The following is a 16,389-nucleotide window of genomic DNA, read 5'->3' as shown; positions in this document are numbered from 1 at the left end:
CATAATACTATCTTTTGTCCAAAGCCTTTGGGGAGGGGTTTTCAATAAACTGAAGCAGTATGACTATTAAGCACTGCCCTTTACAAGGAAGTCTGGAGCCCTGATTTCCAGTCTGGCTTTACTTTTAACTCTATGGGAGATCCTAATTAAACTAATTTGCCTTTGTGAGTATTAATTTCTCTAAATTTAAAGATGAAGCAGTGAGGACATAGTGTAAGGGTAACATGCATGGCCTTTGGGGACAGGGAGCCATGCATTTAACTCTGGGCTGGCACGTGATATTGAGCATGTATATCTTACCCTGGTGGGACCCAAACCACAGGCTATTGTTAGAGTCAAAAGAGACAGAGTACTTAGAGCATCTGGTACATTGTAGATTCCAAATAAATGTTAGCTCTTGTTGTTGCTATAATTACTATCTACATTTCTAAGGGTTTTTCTAATTCATTTAGTCTGAATGTAGAGAACTAGATATCAAAAACACTGCTGTATATTATCTGTTCTGTTTAGACCAGAAATCTTAGCTTCTTGTGAGGTTTTCTTTGGGTATGAATACCAAGTAAAACACTGCATTGAGTCACTATGAATTACAAGGCTACAAAACATCTCATCTGTCATCATCCTCCTCATAATGCAATATGGCCATTGTGAAGAGGATGACTACACAGTTCTTCAGGACGAACTTAATTAGCTACACATTGCTTATGGATAAATTGTTACTAGATTCTGAATTCCTAAAGTAATCTATCACTTATTCTCTTATGTTTTATAGAAGTAAATCTAGGAATTCATATAAAAAAGGAACAATAAATTACCATTTTTGCTTGTAAGTTTTGACTAAGATAAAATTGCCAGAATGTTTTTTTTTCCAATTTTGATTGTATGTATGTGTGTTCTAAAAAAACACAATTGATTTACTTCATTGTTTTTAATGGGCAGGGCTGTGGTTAAAACAAAAGCAATTCAATTCTACCATCTCAGCAAGAGTGAAGACATTCTTTGTTAAACTGACACTTTTCTGTAATGTATCACCGGAGCATATAGCATCTGAGAGAGACCATGAGATTGCAATCTTGAGATTGTACTAAGAATGGCTTAATTTTTTTAAACCACATCCCATTCTCATTACAGACTGTCAGAAGAATAGATTAATTTGCACCATTGTCTGTTCTCATTGCAATCTTTGTCAGTGTAATGAAGTATCAGAATGTTAATATCAGCTATATTCATAGAAATATCACCATCCATTGGACCGATTTGATCTTTTCAGTGATCTGTGTAGTTATTGGCTGGCTCCACTCTTTTCAGTAAAAAAAAAAAACAAAACAAAACTGATAAGGGATAGCACCCTAGATTTCAGAACTTTAGCTCACTCTTATTTTCCTATCACTTGTCAAAGTACAGTCTACATCATCAATATACTTATGCCCTTTGAGGTTATTATATGCAGATGTGTTTTGATTCTAATCACATATACAGAAGAGCATAATCATCTAATACTTAAGCAGGGGTAGCAAATGGCTGCAAATATGAGACCTAGGACTTAACTGTGTTCTCTATATGTATTTCAAATCTTATTTTTAAAAGCCATATGTTAGACATCAAAACGTCTGCAAGCCATATTTGGTTCCAGGACTGCAGTTTGCAGCTCTGAGTTAAAGTCTCAATATGAAGTCTCACCCAAATCTGGCTAGAATAAATTGGCAGATGTTCTTAATTTGCTGTCACATCTCAGACTTAGAGCCTGGCATTAAGGAATCCCCGGGCACAGAGTGGAGTCTCCTTGTGAAACCTGCTGGCATCACACAGGAAGACAAGAGGCTCTCTTCTTTAGCCCCAAACTACAATCTGAAAGTGATCCACAAAATTGGTACCTGCTTGTAAGAAAATGGATTGGATAAACTATATATTGATGGATTAATTCATCCCTGATTTCTCCATTAGTTTTTCATGGTACATGGGAGGTGACAGGCCCAGGAGAGGAATCAAACTGCAGAAGCAGGTGTTGGTTCCTTTCTCTGACATGTGTCCAGGACAGCTCTTCTGTGCCAGGTCACACACACCCGCTCCTTTCTCATCTTGCCTGCTTCTTCCCTCTCCGCTTGGCTTCACACCTCGGCTCCTTCTCCTTCTAATCTAATCATTTCTCTCACAAATCTGTTCTCTTCCTATATCCACCATCCTCCTGCTGGCTAAACCAGAAGCCGAAAAGTCATCCTTAATTTCTCCTTCTCCCCTGCTCTCCCACCTCAATCTATTAGCAAGTCCTGTTTAACTCTCCTAAAGCCAACCTCTGCTTTCTCTTCCAAAGACACCTCCCTGGTTGAGGTTTTATACATTCTCTTCTTGATTACCTAGTTTCCTTGACTCTATTTTGAATCTCTCCAATCCAGCTTTTGCTGTGTAGCAAGAGGAAACATTTAAGAAATAATGGTAGAGTTGTACTATTGCCCTACTTGAAAGTCTACAGTGACTTGCATTGTTGACACACAAGGCCCTTCCACCATCTGGCTCTCATTTTACATTTATAGCATGTGTCTTGCTACTGAGTCTCTTGTATTTTCTGATCTATCCCTACTGAATTATTTGTGTATCTCTTCTACATCTGTACCTTGCCCATACTGTTTTCTGCTGGGATGCCTTCTCTATCTCCCCACTATTTATCTATTTAATCAGTACTCATCTTTTAAAGATGTAGTTCAGGTATCATCTGCTCTAAGAATTCACCCCTGATATCTTTTGCCTATCACTTGTCTCAGCAGGAGACCGTTCCAGGGAGATTCCTAAGCACTATGTGCTTCAGTCTAGTTGGGACTCACTCTGCTGATTGTACCTTTCTCACTCTCTCTCTGTACTATGAGGGCCTGGGCAATGCCTTACTGCTTTTTGTTTTCCTCTTATTCTAGCACCATTCCTGACCATAGGAGCACTTAATAATAGCCTAAAATATTAATAATAGTAATTGTTAATGTTTATTTACTGAATGCTTACTAATGACAACCACAATTTCAACCCTTTCAGATAGGTTATATTATTATCCCTACTTTAAAAAGGAAGAAATCGAAGTACTGAAATATAGTTTGGGTGAGTAGCTTGCATAAGGTCCCAAGACTCATGCCCTTATACATCATGTAAATTTTCTTTAGCCCATACACTGTTAGCTTGAAACAATGTTTCCTTAAAAATTGAGTTAATTGCCAACATTTAAAACATTTTTAGGTTAAAAAGCCACAGAGAAATTAGTTGATATGGTAACAATGAGCAGGCATCCCTATGTTCCTACATGGCATTGTTTCACTGGAGCTGTGTAGCTCTGGTCCTTCTGAGTCAGAGCAAGGGATTTCCTGCTCATCACATTGTGCTGTATTGACCATTTGTCTGCTTCTGCTGGTCCTGTGGGCATAGTTCTTTCTAAACGTGAAATTATAAGGTTAATTTGAAGATATACTATGTAAAGGAGACCCTAACTTCAGGTTCTTCTGAATGCATACTCATTATTTGCATAAGAGTCCAGGCTAAGATTTGTGTTCTACTTTTACATTTCTCCCAGGAGACAGGATTCTACTAAATCTGGGAGGTGAGCCATGTGTAATGTTGCAGTTACTGTAATTGATAATGCTGCCCCACATTGTAGTCATGGATTTGTTACTTATTGTAAATGGTTAATATGTTGCTTATATTGAATCTGATGCTTCACATGATTTATTGCTAAACATATGCTAGATTGCCTAACCACTGCAATGATATTAACAGTCTCATTTCTTGATGCATGGTCACTGTCCAACATTAAAAAATTCAGCATCTATCATAAACAAACTCTCCAATAAAGTAGTATAAATTCCAATATCTGGGATATTGGAATCAAGTTATTTTTAGGCAAGATTTTTAACTGTTCTATTATATAATATTCTCTCTCCCAAAATAGTAAGTATTTCTGTGGGTACATGAGAGAGGGGATCTTCATCTCTTTGAAATGTTCATTTTAAAATTTGTAAAGTATAACAGAGTAAACAGCAAAACTGTATGAGTGAAATATAAATACTATGATAAATGATGACTTAGGACATGGAGGAGACTGAGCTTAACTCAATATTGGAGAATTAAGGAAGATGTTTTTGGAAGAAGTAATATTTAAGACTTAAAAGTAAATTGTAGTTAATATGATAAAAAGTGGGGAAGAGTGTCTCTGACAAATGACTACCATTTGTAAAGACATGGAAGTGAGAGGAAATGCAGCAAACTGAGGAAGTGAAATAGTTTCCTGTGGCTGGAACACAGTGGAGAGGCTGCAGGTGACAACAGGTAGATGTGGGGAGGAAAGCAAGACTATCATTGTGGGGGTCCTTGTAGACTGTTTTGAGAAATTTTGTTTTTATTTTAAGAGAAATGAAAAAAACATTAGAGATTTTGAGTAAGGAAAGCCAGATGATCAAATCCAATTTTTTAGAAAGCTATGCAATGGTAGTTGGTGAAAAAAAGAGGGTGAGCAAAACTGGAGACCAGGATGCCGTTTATGATACTGTGCTGAGTTCTGCATGGAAAATAAGGAAGTAGCAGTGATGAGGGTGATAAGTGTATAGATTTGAGATATTTAGAAAGTGAAGCTGAAAATAATAAAAGTGAAAAAAAAAACAAAGAAAAAACAGGAGGAAGGGAGGACAAAAGAAAGAAAAGAAGAAAAAAGAGAAATAGAGATGACTTGATGTGTTTCTGTGGGCTTCCTGAGAATGAGAGTTCCACTCAAGTATGAAATCACAGGAAGCCTGGACCCTGTATGACACTCTGCCCTTATCTTTCATCTTTGAGTTGCAGAGTTTTCAATTCACAAAGTTCAGTTACAGACATGATCTCATTTAATCCTCACAGCACTTTTTGTGGAGTCATCATTAACTGCATTTACTGAGGAAACGGCCAGCAAAAGGGCAACATATTAAAGGAAGCCAAAGAAGGCTGAGTGACTGGAGCACGAAAAGTGAACAAGGTTACTTGTGATATGAACAAAGTTAGAGATATAGAGCCACAGAGAGTCTTGTAGGGCATGCTAAAAATTTTGAGATTTAATCCTAAGAACATGGGTAGTCATAGGATAATTGAAACAATGGTGACATAATCAAGTTTATGTTTTTTAAATATTATTTCAGCAGATGTGTAGAGACTGAAGAGGAAGGGGAAACAAGAATAAAAGGAAAACAGTCAAATGGCTATTGCAATAATTTGATAAAGGTGGCAATTTAAACTAGGGGGACAGTGGATAAAACTTCAAGAAGTGGATAGATTTGAGTAAAATATCTCACTGCTCTACTCCATATTGCACTGGAGGTCATTGCCTGTGTAAGAGGCAAGAAAAAGATATAAAAGACATATAGATTGGAAACAAATAAAATACAAATTTCTTTATTCACAGGTGTCCTAATCAATTATGTGGAAAGTCCTAAAGGTGTACAAAAATGTTGCTTGAACTGATAAGTTAATTTAACAAATTCATAGGGTACTATGTTGTTATTTCAAAATAAGAAACAGAAGACTCAAAGAACTTATATGTACAACCCATTGTCATGAACTATGGTTGGGGGGGCAATGCTGGAGGTTTGGGGGGCAGGGCAGAGGGGGGATAAAGGTGGGAAAACTGTAATAGCATAATCAATAAAAATACTTTAAAAGAATAAAAATAAATAAAAATAAAAATAAAATCTTAAAAATTAATTATATCTCTATATTAGGAAAGAACCATTGGAAATTGACATTAAAAATAACATTCATAATAGCATAAAGAAACACAAAATACATAGAAATACACCTAAAAAACACATTTAAGATTTGTATGATATAAACTAAAACACACCAATGACAGAAATTTAAAGACCTAAATAAATAGAGAGATACACCATTGTTAAGGATGAAAAGATTCAATATGTTTAAGTTGTCAAATTTTCTCAAATTGATCTACAGATTCAATGCAACCCAATAAAAATTCCAGCATGTTCTCTCTCTCTCTCCCCCACCCTGGTAGACATTGAAAGCTGATTCTAAAATTTATATGAAAAAGAAAAACTTTAGAATTAGCCAAAACAATTTTAACAAAGAAGAGCAAAGTTGGAGGATTCATGTTGCATTCCAAGACTTATTATAATTTATCAATAATCCGATAGTGGAATAATGGTAGGCATATCAGTGGAACAGAACAGAGTCCAGAAAAAGATGCACAGAGATCTGGTCAATTGATTTTTAACAAATGTACAAAAATAGTTTAATGGAGACAGTCTTTTCAACTAATCATTGGAAAAATTGGAAATCTGTAAAAAACTCAATAAATTAACAAAAGCACTATAAACTCAACCCATACCTTATATAACTTTTAAAAACCTCAACTCAATCTTACAAACGTAAAACTTAAACCTGTAAGTCTCCTATAAGAAAATATAGGCAGAAATGTTTGTGGCCTTGGGTAAAGCAAGAATATTTTAGTTAGGATACACAAAAAAATTGATTTAAAAATTTGATTAGGTAGACTTGATTGAAATTAAAAACTTCTGTTTGAAAGACATTTTTAAGAAAACAGAAAGACAAGTCACAGACTAGAGAAAAATACTTGCAAAACACATAACAGATGAAAGACTCCTACCCAGAATCTAAGAATTCTTACAACTAAATAATAAAGGCAGTTTGAACAAACACGTTACCAAACAAAGATATATGAACATCAAATAAACACATGAAAAGATTATCAACATCATGAGTTATTAGAGAAATATAAAATAATACTACATTGATGTAGCATTACACACTTACTCTAGTGACTAATATTTTATTTTAAGTAGATAATAAAAAGGTATTGGCAAGAATATGGAGTAGGTAAAATTCTCATATGCTGCCAGTAGGAATCCATCATGGTACAAATGCCTTGGAAAAACTCTTACCATAAGATCTTTTAGGTATTTATCTAAGAATAGTAAGAACATTCATTCAAAGACTTGAGTGGTTTTTAGCAATTATAGTCATAATAGCCCCCAAATAAGAATAACTCAAATGATCATCAACTTGTTAATGCATAAATTGAGGTATGTTAACACAATGGAATATCACACAGGAATGAAAAATAATTACTGATGAATGTAACAACATAATTCCGTTTGTATGACATTCTGGAAAATGCAAACCTATAGGCACAACAGTGAGTTTAGTGGTTGCCAGGGGCTGGGTGTGAGAAAAGCGGATTAACTCCAAAAAGGGAGCAGGGAACTTTCCGGAGTGATAGAAAAGCACTATAGTGTGATTGTATTTGTGAATATACAGCTGTATATTTTATTAAAACATAGATCTGTTAGGCTAAAATGATAACTTTCATTGTATAATTTATACTTTAATAAATTTTATTTATATAAAATTTATACAGTATAAATAACAAAGATGGTGGCTTAAGCTAGGATGGTGGTGGACTGGGGTAAGTAGTGAATAAATCCAAGATGTATTAGGACTTAAAATCAACACAATAGGTGAATGGATTGACAAAGAAGATAAGAGGAAGGAAGATTTATCTCTTTCTTATGAAAAATGCCAAATATTCTAGAATTATTGGATTTTTTAGAATTATAGATTTTTTAAATATAGTCATTGGTCTTACTCAGAATGAAAATGCTAAGGGATAAAGAGCAGCAGGTGAGAGCAAGACATTGGAAATGGCCATGTTGGTCCAGTTCAAAATGGAGTTCTCATATCCACACTATAGTAATGGCTAAACCTCATCATTTAAATTTAAAACACGAAAAGCATATATAGAGAGATTAGGGCAATTAAATAGTCATTGTATTCAATGAGTATGTACAGAACATATATTTTGTGAAAAGCTCCCTGTTAGACACTATGCAGAATATAATTAAAGTCTGTACTGTTTTAGGGGAAAAGAGGTTATGAAAATGAAGACACCTTGAAAAGAGGATATGAAATGTGGCTTTTGCTCTGCACTTGAATATTAATCATTACTGTGATCCTGGATAAGACTTTTAGCTTAGGAGAATACACATTTGTAAGATTTGTTTTTCCTGAAGATCAGTTTTGACTTTATTCTTTTAATAGATCATGATAGAGTGGCCACTAGGAGCTTACAGTATAATTTATTTAACGTTTACTTATGATTTAATTTGAAAACAACTTTTCATGCATACTTGGTTTTGGGGATGCATAGTCCTTAAGAACCTTCCAGACTAATGGTGGACACAAGTAAGTAAACAATGTGATAAAACATGAAAGAAACTCAACTAAAATGAAGAGACAGATGCAAATAAAATTTACGTTAAACCTCAAGTCCTGAGATTAAATTCCCTACCTCCACCATCTACCTTTGCATGGAGTACAATGCATATTACGAACATTAGGCTCATTCACAAAGTCCTATTTTTGAACTGTAGCCACATGTGTACACAAAATTCTTAGGAAAAACAATTCTCTCTAGTATAACATGAAACAAGCAGAAAGCAGTCATGACAGGTTATTTTTATATGTTGACACTTTCAGCTCATCCCTCTCTACACACTGAAAAAACCCACTTCTATAATCTAATATCAAAAATAAGTATTGCGCTGTCCACATTACTGGCACATACATGTCACATGACCAAGCAAGTCATTTGCTTGTTTTATTAACAACAGATAAAGCAAAGTCCTAAACTTTAATAAAATATACCTACACTTTTGTGAGTCAATGTCTAAAATCACAGAATTAGATCATTAAGTTTTCTGGGTTGGGCACATACCTTAAAACAATTTGATTGTTTACTTACATCTCACTTTGCCACCTCACCACGAATAATCTTTTTGAGTAAAAAAAAAGTTTCTTGAAGTTGTAAAAGTGCACAGAAGTAAAGGAAACAGGGAAATTTAAGTACACTATGGCTTACCTGGTTTGAGGTGAGCAAATGGAATTTCACCGGTGAGAAGTTCCCACAGACAGAGAGCGTAGCTGAAGACATCGGCTTTGATGGTGTAGCGCGTGCACTGGGTGAACACCTCAGGAGCCATCCAGCGGAGGTTCTGTGTGTCAAGAAAATCCACAAGTCATTTATTTACCATGTTTTCATTCTTCCACTGTAGAACAGTGTTCTTCTTAGTGAGGATCAGTTAAGTGTTCTTTCAATATTCTCAAAAAACATAAATGTAAAATAATATCAATATTACCCTCAATTTGTGCATAATTGGCGTGTTTACACATGAATAATGTGCTTACTGTTATTCAGTCTTTCAAAGGGCATTATTTTTAGTCACTGGAAGGTCATGAAATCCATAATTTTTCCAAAAATATTGCAATAATAGTAGTCATCGTGTTTCCCTGTCACTTATGAAATGATAATCACAGCAACAGTGTTTATTTTTTGTTTGTTTGTTTACTCTGAGCATCTTCCCCTAGAAGCCTTACAAGCTTCTGAATAGCCAGATATGGGTTTATCCAGGAAATCTATGTTGCCCTGGGAGTGAATCTGTGCACTGTGGGAGGTATCTTCTTTCCTTTAGCAAGGGTGTCAAACTGATTTTCACCAGGGGCCACATCAGCCTCAAGGTTGCCTTCCGAGGGCCAAATATAATTTTAGGACTGTATAAAGGTAACTACTCCTTTAACAGTTAAGTGAGAGCTCTGTGCTGCCACCGGGTAGAAACAAGGTACCAGGCAGGATAAAACAAGGTGGAGGGCCATATTCGGCCTATGAGCCTTGTGTTTTGCTACCTGTGCTTTAGATCTTTAGGTTGTAATTTAGGAAGTCACCAGATCAGGCCCATCAATAGTGCCCTCATGATGGAGAAGACAAAGGGCCTTCAGGGAGTGCCCAGAACATAACCTACCAGCTTATTTCTCACTGGCAGGATCAGGTCTCTTAGGTATCCTTTGTTTGCCCAGACATGTTACTTCTGAATGCTATTTGTTCGATATCCCAGGAAAAAACCCCATGAACTGTTACAATTACATTTCTCTGCACAAAGTTCTATCCTCGTGTTTAGATGGCCTTATTTACATTCTTTTTTCTTGCAATTACGTATTTTTCAGTTTTAAGTATGCTTCCATTCTGAAATGCAAATGCATAAGTATGGTTTATTTGTGGTCTAGGATACATCAGTAGATTTTGAGTTAGAAGATGAACATTTTATAAGACATTTAACTCCACCACTATCGGGGCATCTGTGGGCAAGTTTATACGCTTTCCAGAATTTAGATTCCTCAGGGGCAAAACAGGAGGAAAGCCTTCCAGCTCTAAAACCTTGTAGCTCCATAATCACATCAATGACCTTTTCTAAACATTTGATTTCATTGTATTTCCACTGAAGAAAACCAGTGCATATTCTTACTGAAATTCTGTGTGTAGTGCTGGCTGCTTATAATTCTTTTGAAGTGTCTACCTTATTTTGAAATCATGCATAATTATAGCTTTCCAGGAATATCTTCATTCTGACTATGGTGCAATTCTTCCACATGAGCTTTCACATTCCAAATAGTCTTCATTTATGTAGCAGATTATGTGTCACAATATTGCCTAAGTGGGAGTAGGCATACAGTATGCCCCATTTTTAACAGGAGGGTAATAGAGTAATTACCAAACTTGTATAAGGCCATACAACTGGTTAGAAACAAAATAGCCTTCAAAATAAATTTAGAGTAATGCTATGCTTGAAGATGAGGCGGCACGATAAAAGGGTGTAACTCGATGTTGGTGAAATGCAATTCAATTCCATTCAGTGAAAGTTTGTTTAGTCAGAGAGTCTCAACTGGCTGCATTTTAGAATCACTTGGGGAACCTTTAAAAGATATAGGTACCCAAAATTCATCCTAAGCAAATAAATTAGAATTTCTGGGAATCAGATTTAGGTAGGAGGCTTTGAAAAGTATCCCAAGTGATTTAACTGTACAGCCAGGGTTGAGAACCACTGATCTAGCTATCTCTATGTCCCAGGTACTAGATGAAGTCTTTGTATCTTGTCAAAGACGACATACTCCTCACATCACCCTGAGCTCATAACCCATCATTCTTCTCCTTGCTTACTTTACTCCAGTCACTCTGGCCTTGAACACACAAAGAACTCTCCTGCCTCAGGGCCTTTGTACTTCCTGTTTCCCTGTCCACACTGCTCTTTTCGCCATGTGGATTATTCCCACATCAGGTCTCATGGAATGTGGTCTTTCTCATCCTATCTAAATGGCATGCCCATTACTCTCTACTCATATACTCTGCTTTGTTTTTTCTTCATAACATTTATCACCATTTATTTTGTTAACTTGCTTCAGGGTCTACCTTCTTGTAGTAGAATATTAGCTCCATAGAAACAAGGACTTTATTTTGTTCACTATAATATAATATCCCCAGTTTCTAAATAAATGAAACTGTTCCATAAGGTGCTCTAGAAGGTGTTCCATAAATATGGATTGAACCAATGAGTGAAATCTAATCACCCTGGTTGGATACCACATGGTCCGTGAAGTTTTTCCTGCCTTCCTCTCTCACTCATCTCTCACTTTTTCTTTCTCACACGGCACATGCCAACAATGCCAAACTATATGAGGTTCTGCCGGGAAGTTGGGTATTTCCCTTCCTCCCCTATGTCTTTGCTCACACAGTTGTTTACTCTGCCTGGCACCCCCTTCTCTTTTTCCCACATCTGATGTACACCTATTCATGCCACCTGAGCTCCCGTGACTCTGTTTCACACCTCAGCACTGGAAATTCACACTGCTTTAAATCCATACCACTGTTCTCCTCGCTAGAAAATGAGCTCTTTCAGATCAAGGACTAAGCTTTTATTTACATTTTGCATTGATGGCCCTTTGCACAACACCTGACATGTGGTAGGACCTCAATAAATGTTTGTTGAATGAATAAGAGTACAAACCAGTAGTGCAAAGTGCTACAAAAGAACAGAGAGAAAAGTGTACGGGGAGAAGGCAGAAGGGTGGGCAGGTTATTAAAACAGATACAATTTCCTGGGCCTTGTAAGAAATATAGACTTCCTCCAGGTGGGGTACATTGCACATCACATTGGCAGAGTCACAGGGGTGTGAAAATGAATGGCATGACTGGGAGATGGCTTGTGTGCTGGGGCACAGGGAAGTTGAGAGTACTTGTTGGGACAGGTCACAGAGGTGCCTGGGGCCAGTCTGGGGAGGGCATGAGGCTTCTAGGCAAAGGATTTGGATTTTTGCCTGTGGGAAGTGGGCACTGTTGATGGTTTACAGGAGGAAGTAAATTATCAAAGCACATCTAGCTGATTTTTCCAAGAATGAACTTGAAGAGAGGACTGGAGTTAGAAGCCTATTGCAAAAATCTGGGAAAGAGATGATGAGGACTTGAACTGAGGCTGTGGAAAATGAGAAGTAGAGATGAACTTTAAGAAAAAGAAACAATCAGAAAAAATGATTGAGTAAAGTGTCAGGGGAAGTAGGAAAAGGAAGAAATGAAAAATTACCCCAAACTGGGTAATTTAATGACACAGGTTGTCCAGAAAAAGAAGTGTACATTTTTTTTGTTTGTTTGTTTTTGGTGCGGTAAGAAGGAGTGAAGGAGAAAGCAGGTGATGAATTTGATTGCAGACATTTTGAGTACAATTATACCTGCTTCAGATGTTATCACTTTTACTATTTTACTTTAAGTGGAAAATGAGTTGTTAATTGATGCTGGCGCACTACAAATTTTATAGTGGGTTATCTATTAACTGTTAATCATAGGACATTAGGACCCATGCCTGCCATGTACTTTTCAGTTGCATTTGAAACAAATTCTGTATTATTTTATCCATTACATTTTCCAAATACATATCTAATTTATTTCTCGGGGAGAGCCTTGAAACAGTTCTTTTGAGGGCTTTTTGAAAATAAAAGCATAAAACATTATCCTGCCCCTGGGACAATGACATTTCTTCCACTGAAAGCTGCTCTCATCTCTCTTCCTCTCATGCTGAGTTTACACATTTTAATTGTCCCATAATTAGAGGGCACGCAAGCAGCAGCGGACCCCGGGCTGCTTGGTCATGTTGTCTTCATCCAGAGACTGCAGGAACCTTGATTCTGGAGGAAACGAAACAAACCCGTGTCAAAGGAAATGTCTTGAACCAAGGTCAAAGATTACAGGTAACATTTTGAAACCCTAACAAAACTTTATCTTCTTTAAATTCTCAGTTCCTGTCTTTTGGCTGAGGATATCAAAGGGGGGAAACTAAAAATAAATGATATTCTTTAAAAAAATCAGGGCCATTAATATTTTAATGACTTAGAGAAGTACATCTATCAGGGTGAAACCTGTTTTAATACCTGTCATACAATATTAGGCACGGACTAGGAAGGAAGAAAGAAACTGATATTATTTGGGGTATTATTCCTGGAACTCTCACCTCCAAAATCTGCCACCACAGCATGCCCATCTTCGTACAGAAGAATATTGTGACTGTAAAAAAACAAAGCAGACTTTGAGTAAACTTTATTTCCTAATCCCACTGGCTCCTCAAGAAGGAGGACAACAAGTCATCATTTGTTTACACTGTAACCTAAACTAGCCCCGAAGGCTAACAGAAATCTCAGCCTAGTGACTGATGTTCTTAGACTCCCTAATTCAAAAGGAATATTTAAAAACTGTGATCATCTTATACTTGACTTTGAAAGCCTACACAGTATCCTATCATAGATAAATTCTCTAAAGTTGTCAAAAGACTAATTAGCTGAAGATCAGATTTTTAGCTCTTTGGAGCTCATCTGTTAACACAGTTGTGGTTACGGGCAAAGAGTAAAGGCCTTTGTGAACATATCAGAGTCAGGGCAGGGGAACCAGCTTGCGGGAACCCTAAACACAAGGACAGTTCAAGGTAGGGTCTGGCGTGAATAGGGCTCTACGAAAAATGTCCCGGCCGGTATGTTCTTGCTACAATCTCAGGACAAAGGAGTGTTTTTAGGGCCTGTGAGGTGACACTAGCTAAGTTACTTTTGAAGGTTTGGGGGAAGGAAAGTGTTTAAAGGTCGTTAACATCCTCTTTCAAGATTTCAAGCTAAATTAAGAGTAACCCTTTGAAGAAGTAAATCAAGGCTGGACAACCCAAAGAGAGGTCATTTGTCCCACCTACCAGTGACCTGACTTGTTGGATATTGCACAAGCATATCTCGAGATGAGATTGCCTTTGACCGCTTCCACTGAATGCCTTTCTGAAGTTCAGCACAGGGGATACAGTCAACCACGTTGTAGTAACTGTGTGGTGTCAGGTGGGTACTAGGCTTATTACGGAGTCATTTGGTAAGTTACAGGAGATCTAACCACTGTGCTGTATAGCTGAAATTAATGTAATATTAAATGTCAGCTGTGATAGAAAAATTAAAAAAAATTAGTAGCATCATCTCCTTCTATAAGATTTGCAAATGGAAGTGCTCTAATTAAACATAGGGAAAGCTCACTGAACACCTACTTAACCTTCATCTTTTCCAAAATAGCAGTCATTGAAGCAATAGCCTAAATCTGTGGCTCTAGATTAGCCCCCAATAAGTTACACTTGTAGGGAATATTTTGTTTATCAATTTGTTCATTTGAATTTTTCCAAAGTAAAAAGTATGTTGCATTACTAAGAATGATTATCAGCTTGCTAAAGTTGGAGTGAAGTGTTTAGCAATATTTTATCCTTCTATTAGAGAAACTTAAGTGCATTTGTCCCTGGGCCACCCAGTGTGTCTCAGGGTATAGGAATTATGTTCATTGCTGCAACACTAGCATTTTTAGCATGCTGCTTATTATATAAGAGTATCCTACACACATTGTTGAACAAATAAATTAATTAAAAAAACTGAAAATACACAATTATGAATTTGAAAGGGTAAAAGTTATAGTATTAGTTAATCATCAAGTACTAATAGAACATCACTCTCAATCTATAAATAAATATTTAAAATTCAGATAATCCTGGAGTTGGAAGAGACATTAGAACTAACTTAGTCAAACCCTCTCAGTTTGGATGACTATCCAAAGCTCAGAGAATTTCAGTGCATCAACAGAGGTTAGATAAGCAGCCGGGAGCAGTGAAAATAGAGGACCCAGTTCATGCAGGCCAACCCCTCAGATCTTAGAACAATGCCCAACAAATAGTAAATGATTCATTAGATTAATTGATTTTATGAATTATCCTTGTGTCGTTATAGACCTGTCCCTAAAATGCATTTACTTTCTCACATTATCAGGACATTCTGAGAGATGCAAATGATGCAAGTCATAGACTCCATTTTCTAGGAACTTATCCGCTGATGAAAATGAAGATGAACGTGGGTAATACAAGAATTAAAAAAAAAAGTGCACCAGTGCAGATTTTAAAAATAATTAGCTTTAGAGTGGACCTTGAAGGATAGTCAGTAAGTGTACAAATACCAGCTGGGAGCTGATCATGTGCTAGAAATTTTTCTGTACTCTGGGATGCAGTGGTGACTGAGACAGGCAAAGAGCCTGTGGGCACACTTTGTACTGAGTGGGAAAAGAGGCAGAGACAAAGGAGGAAAGAAGAACAGTTTGGGGGATGTTGGTAAAGGCCAAGAGAGAGGAATACGTATAGTCTATAATAGGAATTATAAGAACAATGAATTTGCTAAATTAAAGAGGACATGCTGGAGAATAATGGGGGGGGAAATTGAGTGGAGGGGGTGTTAGATTACAAGGGAATTTGAAAGCAGGGAGAAAGGAGTTAGCAGGTTTTTATGCACAAGGTGCAGTGTTCTGAAAGTAGAGGGACAAGTGTAACAATTTTAGGCTCCAGGTACCAAAACACTAAAGTAAGAAGGTAGGGTGAAAAACAAACAAACAAAAAGATATGGTGAATCTATCAAAAACATCTGAAAGAAAGCTTCTACATCTTGGGGCAGCTTAGATTTAGAGAATAAAAAAAGCACCAAAAAGCAAGGATGGCCTTCAAGTTCTCTAGTTTACAGTTCTTAAGGCCAAGGCAATAACATATCCAATTAAAATATAGCCAGAGGCATTGAAATCGACAATAAGTGACAATAACCAGAGGGGAGAGGAGAGGGAAATAACGTGGGAAAGAAGGGGAAAGGACGTAAATGAACGTGAATGAAAGACCCATGGATGGAGTCAAGGGGGAGTGGGGTTGAGGGTGAGAGGTGGGCGCGGGAAGGGACGGGGAAAGTGGTAGCGGCAACATGGAGACAACTGTATTTGAACATCAATAAAAAAGAGGGGGTGGGAAGAAAGGGTTGTCTTACCAAAAACCCTGTGGGTTTTTATGGAAAGGACAGTGGCTGACTGGGGAGGCTGAGGAATTTCAATAAAGTCAATGCTGTGATTGGCAAGATTGGATTCACCAGATAAATAACTGTTAATTTTATCAAACTGAAATAACATTCAAAGTGAACTCTTAATTCCTTAACCAGCAACAGCTG

At 36.9% G+C, this 16,389-nt stretch overlaps 1 protein-coding gene across 1 annotated transcript in view; it reads right to left on the bottom strand.

Moving 5' to 3' along the window:
• Window positions 1–16,389, bottom strand: part of LOC114496618 (serine/threonine-protein kinase TNNI3K) — a 279,002-nt gene that overhangs the window by 89,938 nt on the left and 172,675 nt on the right. The window contains exons 18-20 of the mRNA XM_028512225.2: window positions 13,362–13,414; window positions 12,986–13,038; window positions 8,894–9,026 (exon numbers count right to left, since the gene is read on the bottom strand). Of these exons, the coding sequence (XP_028368026.1) occupies window positions 8,894–9,026; window positions 12,986–13,038; window positions 13,362–13,414 (239 nt within the window). The remainder of the gene's footprint in view (window positions 1–8,893; window positions 9,027–12,985; window positions 13,039–13,361; window positions 13,415–16,389) is intronic.

The sequence above is a fragment of the Phyllostomus discolor genome, chromosome 5, assembly GCF_004126475.2.
Source record: "Phyllostomus discolor isolate MPI-MPIP mPhyDis1 chromosome 5, mPhyDis1.pri.v3, whole genome shotgun sequence".
Classification (NCBI taxonomy): Eukaryota; Metazoa; Chordata; class Mammalia; order Chiroptera; family Phyllostomidae; genus Phyllostomus; species Phyllostomus discolor.
Note: the sequence above shows the minus strand (reverse complement) of the source record. Positions and strands in the feature narration are given on the sequence as shown.